The 16137-nt window shown below is 47.2% G+C and overlaps 2 protein-coding genes across 10 annotated transcripts in view; one reads left to right on the forward strand and one right to left on the reverse strand.

Moving 5' to 3' along the window:
- ZFP1 (ZFP1 zinc finger protein) overlaps positions 1–11171 on the reverse strand; it is a 33145-nt gene extending 21974 nt beyond the window's left edge. For 3 of the 9 annotated variants that reach the window (XM_045533934.1, XM_045533931.1, XM_045533926.1), the window contains exon 1: positions 2875–3063. The gene's annotated coding sequence lies outside the window, so the exon portion shown is untranslated. Of the gene's footprint in view, positions 1–2039; positions 2137–2440; positions 2485–2874; positions 3103–10896 lie in introns of those variants that run through there. The other 6 variants (XM_045533932.1, XM_045533929.1, XM_045533935.1 and 3 more) reach the window with 4 other exon arrangements.
- A 337-nt stretch (positions 11172–11508) lies between these two features.
- Positions 11509–15883, forward strand: LDHD (lactate dehydrogenase D). The gene is made up of 11 exons (XM_045533937.1): positions 11509–11616; positions 12319–12431; positions 12667–12808; positions 13027–13168; positions 13324–13483; positions 13851–14050; positions 14145–14273; positions 14351–14478; positions 15089–15179; positions 15289–15400; positions 15483–15883. Exons 1-11 carry the CDS (start codon positions 11545–11547, stop codon positions 15646–15648), a joined length of 1455 nt encoding a protein of 484 aa, XP_045389893.1. The 5' UTR covers positions 11509–11544; the 3' UTR covers positions 15649–15883.
- Positions 15884–16137: the final 254 nt, after the last annotated feature.

A 16137-nucleotide genomic window follows, 5' to 3' on the forward strand; every position in this document is an offset into this window, starting at 1 on the left:
GTGCTGTCTATAAGCATTTTGTATTAAATATAAAAACATAGCTACATTAAGTGTCAAAGGATGAAAAAATATACACCTTGCAAACATTAATCAAAGAAAAGCTGGAGTAATGATAGTAATGTCAGACAAAGTAGACTTCAGAAAAAGAAATATGACCAGGAATAAAAAGTGATATCACATAATAATAAATGTGTCAAATCACCAAGAAGACAAAACCTACATGTACATCCTAAATGTACATGCACTTAAAACTTCAAAATACAAGAAGCAAAAATTGACAGAATTGAAATAAAAATAAATGCACAATTTCAGTTGGGCATTTCAATATCCTTCTCTTAATTACTGATAGAACAAGTAAATAGAAAACCTATAAGGATACAGAAGAATAAACCACCCTATCAACCACCCTGACCCATTTAATATTTATAGAAGACTCCACCACTAACAGTACAATATTTATTCACGTGCACATAAAACAGTCAACAAGATAGATCACATCCTTGGCCATAAAACAAACGACAACAAATCTAAAAGAACAGGCCAGGTGTGGTGGCTCAGGCCTGTAATTATAGCACTCTGGGAGGCCAAGGCAGAAGGATTGCTTGAGGCCAGGAGTTCCAGATCATCCTGAGCAAGAGCAAGAGTGAGACCTCGTCTCTACAAAAACTAGAAAAATTAGCTGGGCATCATGGTACGTGCCTGTGGTCCCAGCTACTCCAGAGGCTGAGGCAGGAAAATTGGTTGAGCCTAGCAGTTTCAGCTTGCAGTGAGCTGTGATGACACCACTGCACTCTGGCCCAGGCAACAGAGCAAGACTCTGTCTCAAAAAAAAAAAAAATCTAAAAGAAATTTGTAACAGAGTATATTCTTTGACCAAATCAGAATCAGAATTAAACTGTAAATCACTAATAGAAAGAGATCTGGACAATCCCCAAATATTTAGAAATTAAGCAATACAATTCTAAATAATTAATGGGTGAAAAATGAATTTACAAGGGAAGTTAAAAAAAACTGGAACTGAATGGTAATGAAAATATAGCATATAAAAATTTGAAAAGATATAGCTAAAGCAGTATTTAGAGGAACAGTTATGGCATGAAACTGTTTCTATTAGAAAAGAAGTCTTCAATTAATGGCCTCAGCTTCCACCTTATAAAACCAAAAAAAAAAAAAAACAAACAAAAGCAAAAGCAATTAAACTCAAAGCAAGCATAAGGAAGGAAATAAAGGTAAGAGCAGAAATCAATAAAACTGAAAACGATAGAGAAATGCAATTGAATTAAATGCTGCTTATTTGAAAAGATCAATAATATTAACAAACCTCTAGCCAAACTGGCCAAGAAAAAAAAGGACACAAAGTAACCAACATCTGGAATGATCCAAGAGACATTATTACAGACACAACAGACGTTAAGAAGACTTACTCTGACAATAAAAATAGATAATCATCAGCTAGACTAATCAAGAAAAAAAGGGGGAAAAATCCCAAATACACACAAAAAATGGGAAAAACCAACAAGGGGAAAAAATTATAGAAATGGGATTCTATCTCCAGTAGCAGTAAAATACAATACAACTACTAAGAAAAATGAAAATCTTTTTCACAAATTATAAAATGCTGAAGGTGACAAAACAAAAAAGCACTGGAACAAATGCTAAAGACTACAGGCAGACCCAATATCATAATGGTGTCCATTCCCCCTAATTTAATGTAACCATCAATCAGATCACATTGAAAGTACCAGATTTTTTTTAAAAATACAATTGATTCTAAAGCACAGTCATGCAGCACATAATGACAGGGATACGTTCTCAAAAATACATTAGTCAATTTAATTGTGTGAACATGACAAAGCACACTTACACAAACTTAAATGGTATAGCCTGCCACAGACCTATGCTGTATTTCTATTGCTCCTCGGCTACAGACCTAGGAGTACCAGCATACTACTGTGCTGAATACTACAGGCAGCTGTAACGCGATGGTAGCTATCTGTGTATCTTAACACAGAAAAGGTACAGTAAAAATATGGTATTACCTTACGGAATCATCACTGTGTATGAGGTCTGTCGCTGACCAAAACATTGTAATGTGGCGCACGACCGTACCATCATCATGAAAAACTTTTGCATAATCTGAAAGTAATGAAGACTTTTGGGTGCCATAAAAAGAAAGAGCAGTCAATTCAACCACAGAGAAATTAAAAACGCGCGCATGGCAAAAACTACCAGTGGACAAAGTCAAAAGACAAATGAAAACATCTGCTACGCGTATAACATAAAGCACCAGCTGGCTGTGAGACCTTGGGAAAATCACTTCCCCTTTCGGAGCCTCCCTTTTTCTTCGGTGGACACTGAGATGATAATACCGGAAGTCACAGGGTAGATGTGGGGGTCGGGCGAACATTTCATGGAAAACACCCTGACAAAGAACTCTCACCCACTGGGAGGCTGCCAGTCCTCGACCTCCCCGCCAGGCCCAGGACGCAGCCCGTGGCATCCGGGGCGTGGCCAGGTGTGTCCGGCCCCGCCCCCACGCCGCGCCCGGCTGGGCCCGGTGGGCGCGCGCCCGCTGGGGCTTCCGGACTCGCTCCCGCGCGGCCCGAGACCCCCGCCGCCCGTCCGAGGCGCGGCTCCTGACAAAGGGAGGCAGGCGAACCCCCACGGCCGCTCTCCTCTCTGCCGTCTCCGCCCCCGCACGTCCGGCCAGGCGGGCCCCGCCGGCCCCACTCGAAGGAGGGCGCCGGGCAGCCTCACACGCCGCCCCGAGGGTCACCGCCGCCTGCGAGTCGCCGAAGTTTGGGCTCCCACCCCGCGAGTGCTCGAGCCCATCCCACATCTCCTTGCCCTCCGCCCCAGGCCGAGCGGAGCTACCTGGCAGCCCCCCCTGATACCTAGAGGGGCACAGCCTCCACTCGTGGTTCAGTGCCACACCAGGTCACGGCGCGGGGCGGTGGGGACGCGCGGAGACTGGGGTTCTGTCACCCACTCGCGGCTGGAGGGTGGGGGGGGAAGGGCGAGCACGAGCGAGCTTCTAGCACTGCACATGCGCAGATATAGGGGCTGCTCGCCGTTCCCAGGGTCCTCGGAGGGGTGGTCCATGGACCTTCGGGACTACACTTCCCATAAGCCTCCAGGGCCGCGCCGTTAGGGACTCTCAAGAAAGTCTACGCCTCGTTAGGAGGGTCGGATGAGCGCTGTCCAAGATAATCCCTTGGCCTATTCCCTTCTCCCAGAGCGGGTTGTGAATTACAATCCACTGCCTCTCTCCAAAATACAAAAACTTGGCTTTTAAAAGTTACACATGTAATCTATCTGTGATAACTTTATTTAAATTAGAAAATATGTACAAAATAAAAGAAGAAAGCAGGTATCACCCATAATCTCACTTTCCAAATATAACTGTAACATTAAAGTCACACCTTTCTGATTTTTTTTTTTACAAGACTGGCCATAAGGGAATTATGCACTGCAAAGAGCTTCTTTTGCCTTTTTTCTTTTGTTTTTTTCTCCCCAGCTTTATTGAGGTATAGTTGATCATTATAAAAATTGTACATATTTAAGGTGTACGACTTGATGACTTGATATATACATTGTGAATAGTCACCATAATCAAGCTAATAAACATATCCATCACCTCACATTACAGTTAACATTTTTTTTGACTGTGCGATGAGAACGCTTAAGATCTACCTTTTTCTTACCTAAGATGTCTCACAAGAAAAAAAAAAATCTACCCTCTTAGCAAATTTCAAGTGTACCTTGTTAACTATAGTCACATTGTTGTACATTAGCTCTCCAGAACTTATTCATCTTGCATAACTGAGACTTTGTACCCCTTGACCACCATCTCCCTAATTCCCCCTCACCCTCTGTTCCTTTTCTTCTTTGTTTTTTAGAGCAGTTTTAGGTTCACAGCAAAATTTGAGCAGAAAGTATAATGAATTCCCATATAACACTTGCACCACATGAGTAGCTCCTCCCCAACAACATCGGACACCAGAGTGGCATTTTTGTTACAATCAGTGAACCCGCATTGACACATCATTATCACCCAAAGTCCATAGCTTACATTAGGGTTTACTTGCGGTGGTGTACATTTTGACAAATGCTTGTATCCACCATTACAGTATAGTACAGAATAGTTTTATTGCCCTCAAAATCCTCTGAGCTCCTCGCATTCTTCCCCCTCTCCTCCCAACCCCTGGAAATCTCTGATCTTTTTACTATCTCCATAGTTTTGCCTTTTCCAGAATCTCATATAGTTGGAGTCATACAGTATGTAGCCTTTTCAGATTGGCTTTTTCACTTTGTAATACGCATTTAGGTTTCCTCCATGTCTTTTAGTGGTTTGATAGCTCATTTCTTTTTAGTACTGCATGTTATTCCCCTGTCCAGATGTACCACAGGTGTTTTTGAATCATTCACTTACTGGAGGATATCTTGGTTGCTTCCAAGTTTTGGCAACTATGAGTAAAGCTGCTCTAAACATCTGTGTGCAGGTTTTTGTGTGAACATAAGTATCCAACTCCTTTGTGTAAATAGCATAATTGCTGGATTATGTGGTAATAGTATTTTTAGTTTTGTAAGACACTGCCAAACTGTCTTCCAAAGTGGCTATGTCTTTTTGTATCTCCACCAGCAATGAAAAAGAGTTCCTGTTGCTCCCAATTTTCACCAACATTTGGTGTTTTCAGTGTTCTGGATTTTAGCCATTCTAATAGGTGTGTAGTGGTAGCAACTAGTTTTTAACTAAAGCAATATATAGTCTCAAACAGGTTCCTAGATATGTGTTTACACCAATGCACATAGCAGCATTATTCACAGTATTCAAAGGTGGAAACAACCCAAGTGTCCACCAACTGATAAATGGATAAAGAAATGTGGTATATACATACAATGGATATTATTCAGCCATATAAAATAATGAAGTTCTAGGACATGATGTAACGTGGACGAACCTTGAAAATATGCTAAGTGAATGAAGCCAGACACAAAAGGACAAATATTGTATGATTTCACTTATATGGGGTACCTAGAATAGGCAAATTCATAGAGACAGAAAGTGAGATAGAGGTTACCAGGGACTGGGGAAAGAAGGGATGGGGAGTTAGTGCTTAAGGGGTATAGAGTTTCTGTCTGGGATGATTAAAAAGTTCCAGAAAGAGATACTAGTGATGGTTATACAACATTGTGAATGTGTTTAATGCCATTAAATTGTATACTTTATTATTATTATCATTTCTTTGGAGACAGGGTCTCAGTCTGTTGACTAGCCTGGAGTGCAGAGGGGCAGTCATAGCCCCTGCAGCCTTGAACTCCTGAATTCAAGCAATCCTCCTGTTTCAGACTCCTGAGTAGCTGGGACTATTCGTGTGCACCACCATGCCAGCTAACTTTTTAGTTTTTTCTAGAGACAGGGTATTGCTATGTTGCCCATGCTGGTCTTGAACTCCTGGCTCCAAGTGATCCTGTTGCCCCCTCAACCTCGCAAATTGCTGGGATTACAGGCATAAGCCATTGTGCTTGGCTCTAAATTGTATGCTTCTAAATGGTAAATTTCATGCTATATATTTGACCACAGTAAAAAAAATAAAATAAACTGGATTGAAGAGAGGGTTGCACAACTCTGTAAATTGCTAATAATTCACAGTCTCAGCAAGGTATTTTCGTTGTTTATTGTTTGCATTGTTTTGATTATTTTTTTTTGTTTGATAGAGTATTTCTATACTTCATCAGAAAGAAAAACAGAATACTCAGGGCATTTTTTTTAAAAAAGGACAGTAATAACCATTAGATATAAAAAATGGGCCAGGTGTAGTGGCTCACACCTGGGATTACAGGAGACAGGAGGATTGCTTGAGGCCAGGACTTCAAGACCACCCAGGGCAACATACCAAGACCCTGTTGCTATTCTATTTTTAAAAACAAAACAAAACAAAATTAAAAAGAGGTATAAAATTTCTTATAAAGCTAAAATAATAAAACCTTTTTGGTGGGTGGCTCCAAAAAAGCCACAAAAAGACTCAGGAGTATATTAACTTAGTGTCTGCTTTCAGAATGCTGGCGAAAGACTGTAGTATTGCGTGATTGCTACTTGGGAATTATTAAAAATCTGGAGAAAAAAAATTAGGTTCCTAAGATTGCCCATTAGAACAATTAAATATAAGTTGGATTCAAGATTTACATTTTAAAATGGAAGCTCCAAAATAGTCATAAAGACATGATAAATGAATGTTTTCTATATTCTTTGGATGAGAAGCTATGACACCCAAGGTAAAAATCATAAAGGAAATTATTGACAAATTTAAGTATAGAAAAAAATAAATTCTGAAAAAAGTTGCTATGAGCAAAATTAAAGAGCAAATCAACTGTGGAAATATTAAATATTATGTGGTACAAAAATGAAAGACAAAAGATAAATAATCTTAATCTATAAACTTCTTTTACAAGTTAATTTAAAAACAAACACCTTGGTCGGGTGCAGTGGCTCAGGCCTGTAATACCAGCACTTTGGGAGGCTGAGGTGGGAGGATCCCTTGAGTCCAGGAGCTCTAGGCTGCAGTGAATTGTGATCACACCACTGCACTCCAGCCTGGCCAACGGAGTGAGACTCTGTCTCTGAAAAAATATAACTAAATAAATAAAAATAAAAAGTTTTCAATGAGAAAATATAGACTAAAGATATAAATAATTAGAGAAGAAACACATAGGACAATAAATTTACCAAAAATGTTTCTCTTTACTAAAAATTTTTAAAAAGCAGTATTTTAACATAGGTAGTATCATTTTGACGTATACATTTGGCCAATATTTAAAGAATAATACTACTGAGGGTTGGAGAAATTTGGAAGAATATTTTTTATACAATTCTGGTGTGAGTATAACACATAACAATTTTCTGAAGGCCTGATTATATTAAAATTTTAAAATTACAAATGATCATAACCTTAATCTTATGCAAAGATGTACATATAAGAATGTTCCTCACATTGCCATTTACATTTGCAAAACTTTGGAACTAATCTAAAAATCTTTCAGTAAGTATAAATAAGATAAATTGTGGTGATATGTAAGTAGAATTTGGGGAGACACTAAAAATGATAATTTGTACTAACTACACGGGGGAGGTGTATAATCCATTGAGAAATGAAAAAATGCAAATCACACAAGAATATGTAAAGTGTGATTCTATTTTTGTAACATCTATGCATATTTTTAAAAGACAAAACACTGATATATATACAAAGAAAATGGAGAACCCCCCAACACACACACACACACACACACACACACACACACACACACACACACACATATGCACACACGATAAATTCCCCAACTGCCTTATTCATGTCAACTCTGAGTAAGCACTGTGTGTGTGGGGGCTGTGTTTTTGAAGACTATGCAAGATTCAAAACCACATTATCTCCGATTAAATTCCCCTAGGACCAAAGGATATTTTTGAAAAACATATTGTATGTTTTTATTTAATTGCTGCTTTTAATTTGTTTGACTCTCCACTAAAATTTCAGAATGTTCTCTTCTCAATCAACTATACTGCACATGGTCGTGGTTAGTCTCCACAACCACAATTTGGTCTCTATTCATAGCACGTTGCAATATCTCACTTCTTCCAACTAGCACTGATGTCACCACTAAGTATATGCTTGGATGACACTGCCATGGGATGTAAAAGAGGTTTTAATTGTAATAATAGTGACAGTTTAAGTGAAGAAAATGTCCTAAAGCATAAACAATGGTGTGGTTTGTGGACAGAAAGTTGACCAAAAAATGATTTTTATTTACTTGCTAAAGTGACATCACCATGTGGCACAATCACATATCAACTATACATGATCACATCAATGAACTTCTGTACTCTGTTATATTAAAATCCATTGGTCTTTCTTACACTTTGAATGGATCTTTCATACAAGTATGATTTTGTAATTTCATGCCTTGGTCATTTGAAAAGTACTGGTTCATTGAATCACGCAGAGCTTCTAAATGTTGAAACCCAGTATCAAATAACCACATTAATATCACCACTGGTCTCATCAGAAAAGCTTTGAGTATTGGGAAGCAGATATATGCTTTGGCCAAAATTCTATTTCATGTGCTATCTCATTTTACCATTGAGCAACAAATACGGTCAGTTGTTTTCCTGGAAGTGACAGTTCACTTCGTTCATTTTTGAGAAAATGTCTGCCAGATATGCAGTCAACATAGCCATTGTTTAACTAGCAGTCATTCTTTTAAGTAAAAATAGTGTTCCATAAGAAAAGTAGCTAGTTTCAGCTCATGACTCAAACAACTGCACCAGGGCTTTTTCTGGATACGATCATCATGGTTCTGTGAGGAGCACAAGTACTTTCTGCATACTTTCCATTTCATCAGACAGAATGTTAAAAAGACATGCACTCAAAAGTTAAGACTTAATAGAATTAATAATTTATACTGCTTCATCAAGGTCATGCTTAAGTGAAACTGGCATGGTGCCAGAAGTCTTGCCTACCAACTGCTTTTGCACCATGAGTGCAAAAGTCGACTCAATGAAACAAGAGAATAATGCCTTAGTATTATTATTAAAAGAGTCTTTACTTGTTAGTATAGTGATGAAATAAAGGGAAGGAAGGAAGGAAGGAAGGAAGGAAGGAAGGAAGGAAGGAAGGAAGGAAGGAAGGAAGGAAGGAAAGAAGGAAGGAAAGAAAGAAGAAAGAAAATAGTCTTGACCTCCTGGATCCCCTGAAAGCATTTGGAGACTCTAGGGGTCTGCGTATTACACTTCAAACATAACCGTAATACCATGATCACATAAAAAATTAACAATATTTCCTGAATATTATTCAATATCCAGTCAGTGTTCACGTTTCCAAATTCTTTTCATAAACAAACATCACACATTTCTTCAGATTTTTAAAAACTCAGGATCCAAATGTGTCTACATATTGTGATTGTTTAAGGTCTTTTCTTTTCTTTTTTTTTTTTGGAGACAGGGTCACTCTTTGTCACCCAGGCTGGAGTGCAGTGGCATCATCACAGCTCACTGCAACCTCAAACTCTTGGGCTCAAACCATCCTCTTGCCTCAGACTCCTGAGTAGCTGAGACTATAGGCATGCGCCACCATGCCCAGCTAATTTTTCTATTTTTTTTTTAGAGACAGGGTCTCGCTCTTGAACAGGCTGGTCTCGAACTCCTGAGCTCAAGGGATCCTCCCACCTCAGCCTCCCAGAGTGCTAGGATTACAGGTGTGAGCCACGGTGCCTGGCCCTTGGTTTTTACTTAATGTTCTTTTCCTGTTCCAGGAATCCCTCCAGGATCCCACATTGCATTTAATTCTTGTGTCTCCTTAGGGTCTTCTTGGCTATGAGTTTCTCACACTTTCCTTGTTTTTGATGACTTTGACAGTTTTGAGGAGGACTGGACAGGCATTTTGTAGGATGCCCCTCTTCTAAAATTTACCTGATGTTTTTCTCATGATTAGACTGCGGTTGTGGGGTTTGGGGAGCAAGACCCTAGAGGTCCAGTGCCATTTTCATCACATCGTATCCAGGGTACTGCATTAATTTCCTAGGGCTGTCGTAACAAAGTACCACAAAGGTGGCTTAAAACAATGTAAATTTATTCTTTCACAGTTCTGGAGGCTAGAAGTCTAAAATCAGGGTGTCAGCAAAGCCATGCTGCCTCTGAAACCTACAGGGGAATTAGACGAAGCCTCTGAATTTGTGCCGTCCATTTGGCAGCTACTGAAAATGAAATGAAATGAAATAGAAAAATTCAGTTATACTAGCCACATTTCAAGTGCTCGTGGCTATCACGTGGGCTGTGAAGTTAGAGAACACATCCATCAGTACAGAAAGTTGTATTGGACAGCATCGTACCTAAATTTAATAGTTTACAAGAAATATAGGCCGGGCGTGGTGGCTCACGCCTGTAATCCTAGCATACTGGGAGGCCGAGGAGGGAGGATCGCTCGAGCTCAGGAGTTCAAGACCAGCCTGAGCAAGAGTGAGACTCCATCTCTACTAAAAATAGAAAGAAATTATTTGGACAACTAAAAATATATAGAAAAAATTATCCGGGCATGGTAGCACATGCCTGTAGTCCCAGCTCCTCAGGAGGCTGAGGCAGGAGAATCACTTGAGCCCAGGAGTTTGAGGTTGCTGTGAGCTAGGCTGACGCCACGGCACTGTAGGCAGGGCAAGAGAGTGAGACTCTGTCTCAAAAAAAGAAAAAAAGAAAAAAAAGAAATACAGAGATTAGAGACCTATATTAAACAATGCCGTGAGGATGCAATCATCCAAATAAATTATGTGAAAATTTCTACCAAACAAATGACCCGGTTTCGTTTCTTTTTTTTTTTTTTACCGAGTTTCTTTGGCAAATAATTAGCATGAGAAAAGGGGAAGAGGGAAAACTTGTTGATTTTAACAGACTTATGAGATACATTAACCAGATATATTGTTTGCACTTTCACTGGATCTTGATTTGAACTAACCAACTGTTAAAAAAACCGAAATTTTGGCCAAGAATGGTGGCTGATCAAGCCCTGCCGTTCTCACTTGAGAGTCGTTTGTTACCCTGCTTGCCAGCCTAACAAAACCCAATTTTTCAAGTAACAGAAGTCGGAACTCATTCAAATGTGGCTGGGGTGAAGAACCCAACCAGAATTAGGTAGGAGTTTGTATTCCTGACTTGAATGGGAAGAAAAACAAAGCTAGGGATAGCTTTGTCTCGGTGATGTTAGCAACATGCCTGTTCACTTTTGCCGTGGGAGGAAAACCGACCTAGGAATTAGCTTCAACAACAGCCAAATCACTCCAGCATGGTCCTGGGCTCTGCCCCCAGAAGGATGGAGATGGAAGAGACGTAAAGATTTTTCCTTCACCTACCTGCTGAACTGCTGCTCATCCTCTGATCTCCTCTTCCAGGAAGCCTTCCCGGCTTGCTCCACTGGCCTCCCCTGTCCCATCCTGAAGGGCCTCCCTGAGTTCTCTCCTCGTGACCCTGATGGCAGCCCACTCTACATGTGACACTGGTGCTGAGACTTGTAGGGCGAGGAAGAACTAGCCAGGCGGAGAGTCTGGAGATGCGCCAGGCACAGTGTGTGCCATGGCCCAGAGCCCTGGGGGGGCTCAGAGTGCACAGGGACTGGAAGGGAAGCTGGCGCTTGGAGGTCAAAGAGGAGACTGGAAGGAGTGGAGAGGTGGAGAGGTCAGCAGGAGCTGGCAGGGCAGGACTTTTAAGGCCTCCGCAAGGAGTTTGTTTGAAGGACACAGGAAGCCACTGTAGAATTTTAAGCAACAGAGTGGCCGCTGTCCCTCAGTTTCCCCAGGCGTCTGGTGAGCCTCGCCTCTCCTTTAGAACTATTGGCCCTGGCGCCCACGGCCTCCCCGACCGGCAAGGTCTGCGGGAGCCACCTTAAGCCTGCGCCACCTTAAGCAAGTCCCACCCCCGGCGCAGCCAATGGGTGGGCAGCACCGGCCCAGTGGCTTCCTGCCCACCTGTACCCGCGCCCACATCCTGGTGGCTGCCCAGCCATGGCCCGCTTGCTCCGCGCTGCGACCTGGGGGCTGTTCCCCTGGAGGGGCTACTGCTCCCGGGGGACGCAGGTAGGGGGCTGTTCCCCCGGAGGGAGGGCGGCCGATCCCGAGTTCCCCGGGCTCGGTGATGCCCCAGCACCGTGCGACCTGATGTTGGGCAAAGGACCGCTGGGCTCGCCCCGTGTCAAGTGTGGGCGTGGAGATGCGCCGAGGCCTCCTCGCTGCCACGAGTGGGGCTGGGGGGTCAAATGGAAGGTTCGCGGGTCCCAGGGCCGGCCTCGGGGCTGGGGACTGTACACGCCTGTGTGAAAGAGAGCCCCTAACAAAGGCAGAGTGAGGGGGGCTGTGGAAGCTCTTCCTCTCGGTCATTCCCTGATCGAGCCCAGGGTCCCTGGTGTCTGGGCAGTGCTTGGCTTGGCCTTGGAGGAAGGAGGAGACCGGTGACATTTTCAATTCCCTAAGGCAGGGCTGGCTCCTGAAGGAACCCTGCTGATATCCTTTTTGAAGAATGAATCTGGATTTTATTTTTATTCTGGTGGTGGTTTTTCTGAAGGGAAATGTTGACCCCAGTGGTTCTGTTTGGAAAGGGGCATTCCTGTATAGAGGGTTTGCTTAAAGTGGGCCCACCGCCTGAGCTGGCCCCTGGGGAGGCTGTCAGTGGGGGCAGCGAAGGCTCGCTCCAGCACCCCCCAACCCTCCACCTGCCAGAGGGACAGGGCTGTGGCCTCAGGTATCTTTCAGGTGACCCTGGCAATTGTTTCTCTCCTGCAGGAGGAACTCAGCAAGGGCTTTGTGGAGGCCCTGAAGGCGGTGGTGGGGACCCCCCACGTGTCTACTGCTGCTGTGGTCCGAGCACAGCATGGGCAGGATGAGTCGATGCACAGGTGTGGGGGGCTCGCAGGCTCCCTTCCCTGCCACAAACCCCGGTTGGGAGAGAGAGGGTCCTGGGTTGTCTTCTTCCCACCCACCTGTTTTGGGGAGCTTTGGCATTCTCTCTCCCAAGGGTGTTCTCTGCCCCTTGTTCACCATATAGCCTCAGGCCTGCAATACCTCCAGGTTCCTTAAAAGGAAAACAGGTGGGTGTCACACCCTCCTAAATCACTGCGGGTCTGGTTCTAGGTGCCAACCTCCAGATGCCGTGGTGTGGCCGCAGAATGTGGACCAGGTCAGCCAGGTGGCAGCCCTGTGCTACAGCCAAGGTGTGCCCATCATCCCATTTGGCACCGGCACTGGGGTTGAAGGTGGCGTCTGTGCTGTGCAGGTATAGTAGGTGTCCTCCCGGGTATGGTCTCACCACATTTGGGACACTTGTAGCTGCCTCCTTCACCAAGCATGGCTGTCGGCCCGGTCCAGCCCTCGAGCTGCCTGCCATCCGGGGCTCTGGGCTGGCTGCTGGGAGGTCAGCTGAGGGTGGGGTCGGAGAGTTGGGGCCTGCTTGGAGACCGAGGTCGGTGGCCTTCTTGGCTCCTTTCCCGCCAGGGTGGTGTCTGCATTAACCTGACCCACCTGGACCGAATCCTGGAGCTGAATGCAGAAGACTTCTCTGTGGTGGTGCAGCCCGGCGTCACCCGCAAAACTCTCAACACCTACCTGCGGGACAGTGGCCTCTGGTTTCCTGTGGGTAGGCCTGGGACTCGTGGACCTTTCCTGGACCCCGAGGGCTCCCTGGTGGCAGGGCTGTTTCTGGGGTTCAGGGGGGACCCCCTCTTCCCCGAGCTGGAGGGACAGGGCCCGCTACTGCCCCCAGCCTGCCCTCTCCTGCACTCTGCCCTCCAGACCCTGGTGCGGACGCCTCTCTCTGTGGCATGGCGGCCACTGGGGCCTCAGGCACCAACGCGGTGCGCTACGGTACCATGAAGGACAATGTGCTCAACCTGGAGGTGGTGCTGCCCGACGGCCGGCTGCTTCACACCGCGGGCCGAGGCCGGCGTTTCCGGTGAGCGCTGCCCTGGCCCCCATCACCCCACCCCCCGCCACTGCTGGGAGCCCTGAGCACTGATGCGGGGCTCCCCAGCAGAGAGGAGGCTGGCCGTGAAAGACACCTCCTGCTCCAGCTGACCTCCTGCCCAGGCAGGCTAGGCCTTTGACCTGTCACGTGGACCAGAGTTGATGGCACTAGGGTTCACCCTGTGCAAGGGAGATGCAGGTTGTGGAGCAGGAAGCACTGGGCCAGGGAACATTTGATTTGATAGCCACGTGGCCTGTGGGGACGGTGCCCTGGGTTCCCGCTCCAGGCTTCTAGCCAGAGGTCCCTCATCATGTGGTCGTGGCACTCACTTACCTTGTATGTCCCCGGGGACCAGGAAGAGTGCAGCTGGCTACAACCTCACAGGGCTCTTCGTGGGCTCTGAGGGGACGCTGGGCCTCATCACAGCTACCACTCTACGCTTGTACCCTCTCCCTGAGGCCACAGTGGCTGCCACCTGTGCATTCCCCAGTGTCCAGGCTGCTGTGGACAGCACCGTACACATCCTCCAGGCTGCAGTGCCCGTGGCCCGCATTGGTGAGTGGGGACTGGGGCAGTCAGGATGGGCTGCCTGGAAGAGGTCCCCTTGGAAGGCCAGGCCTCACCTGGCCTGCCCTCTCTCTGGTCCCAGAGTTCTTGGATGACGTCATGATGGACGCCTGCAACAGGCACGGCAAGCTGAACTGCTCTGTGGCACCCACACTCTTCCTCGAGTTCCATGGCTCTGGGCAGGCGCTGGTGGAGCAGGTGCAGCAGGCAGGTATGCCGCGGTGTGTGTGTGGGGGGCTGGCTGTCCCAGGGTGGGGCCCAGTGCCAACCCCCCTCCCCCGACTGCAGAGGAGATAGCCCAGCACAACGGAGCCTCCCACTTCTCCTGGGCCGAGAAGGCTGAGGAACGCAGCCAGCTCTGGGCAGCGAGGCACAATGCCTGGTATGCGATGCTGGCCCTGCGGCCGGGCAGCAAGGTGAGCTGGGGCTGGGGTGGAGGTGGGACCCGCAGCTCAGCCCGCAAGGCCTTTCCTCCACCTGCCACCCCATGGTACAGAGCGGCAGGTGGTGGCCCACCAGGGGGCAGGGCCTGGTTGAGCTGGTCCTAGACTACAGACTGCAGACCCCACGCGCCCCCAGCGTTCTCAAGACACCATCTGTAGAGAAGGCACAGTTGTTTGCCAAACCCTCTGAACCCTTCCTGTGGGCCGGGCCACGGGGACAGTGCAGTGCGCTTAGGAGTTGTAAACAGAGGGAAGGCTTCCTGGAGGAGGTGGTGGAGAGGAAGGTGTTAGCCCGACCCGGAAGGGGAGTCAGGGCTCCAGGCAGCTGAGCAGAGGCTGAGGTGTGGAGCCAGGTGGGAGAGGTGAAACCTCTGCTGGCAGGGCCTGGCGAACACACATGGGCCAATCATCTTGGGCGGGGAGGGGAATGAGGCCCAGAGAAGAGCAGGACGTTCCCCGTGTGAGGCCAAGAGCCAAAGCCCAGGGCCCTAGACCCGTTCTCAGCCTGGGCCACAGCGACCCTTCACCTCCAGGCAGGCAGGGGCTGAGGGGGAGGACCTCACGGGGCTGCCCTCTGACCCAGGCCTATTCCACCGACGTGTGCGTGCCCATCTCCCGGCTGCCGGAGATCGTGGTGCAGACCAAGGAGGATCTGAAGGCCTCGGGACTCACAGGTTCTGCCTGCTCCCTGTTGCAGTGACGTGGGGCAGGCACTGGGGCTGCCCAGAGCCCGGGCCAGGAAGGCTGGGCTGCAGGCAACAGCTCTGTCCTCTGGGCCCCCAGGAGCCATTGTTGGGCACGTGGGCGACGGCAACTTCCACTGCGTCATGGTGGTCAACCCGGATGATGCTGAGGAGCTCCGCAGGGTCAAAGCCTTTGCAGAACAGCTGGGCAGGTAGGAGCAGTGCCGGGGTGCAGGAAAGCAAAGGGCAGGGGGAGGGGCAGCCCGCTAAGGCGCTCTTCTCCCTGCCCCCCAGGCGGGCACTGGCACTCCACGGGACGTGCACTGGGGAGCACGGTATTGGGCTGGGCAAGCGCCAGCTGCTGCAGGAGGAGGTGGGTGCCGTGGGCATAGAGACCATGAGGCAGCTCAAGGCCACGCTGGACCCCCGAGGCCTCATGAACCCAGGCAAGGTGCTGTGAGAGGCTCTGGCTACTCAGCCCACAAGCCCCCAGACTACGGAGCCCCTGTTCTGGAACCTTCATTCATGCCAGTGACCCTGCAAGATGGTGTCTTCACCTGCCAGCTAGCCCTCTGAACCTGGGGCCCAAGGACAGAGGGCTGGAAGAGAGGTCTGGGCACCGGGCTCCTCCTTGGCCCCCTTGCTACTCTTGGGGGCCTTTTATCCAATAAATGACCCAGGGTGGTTCCGGTAAAGCTGCCTCCTCTCTGCTCTTACATATCCTGTCCTGGCTCGGGGAGATGGCATGGGTCCACCCCAGGACTCAGAGAACACTCCTCCTTTGACACCTCCCCATTGTTGGAGGCCCAAGACCCTTCCCCTCACACCCTGTGACAGGAGTGCTCCTTCCCTGGTATGGGAAGGGACTTGCCACTCCATGTTGATAGATCTTCTCCTTGGGGCTCCCCAAACATCTGAACCCCACTTGCAGCTGCCTGGAGATCAGGAG

This window comes from Lemur catta, chromosome 20, assembly GCF_020740605.2.
Source record: "Lemur catta isolate mLemCat1 chromosome 20, mLemCat1.pri, whole genome shotgun sequence".
Classification (NCBI taxonomy): Eukaryota; Metazoa; Chordata; class Mammalia; order Primates; family Lemuridae; genus Lemur; species Lemur catta.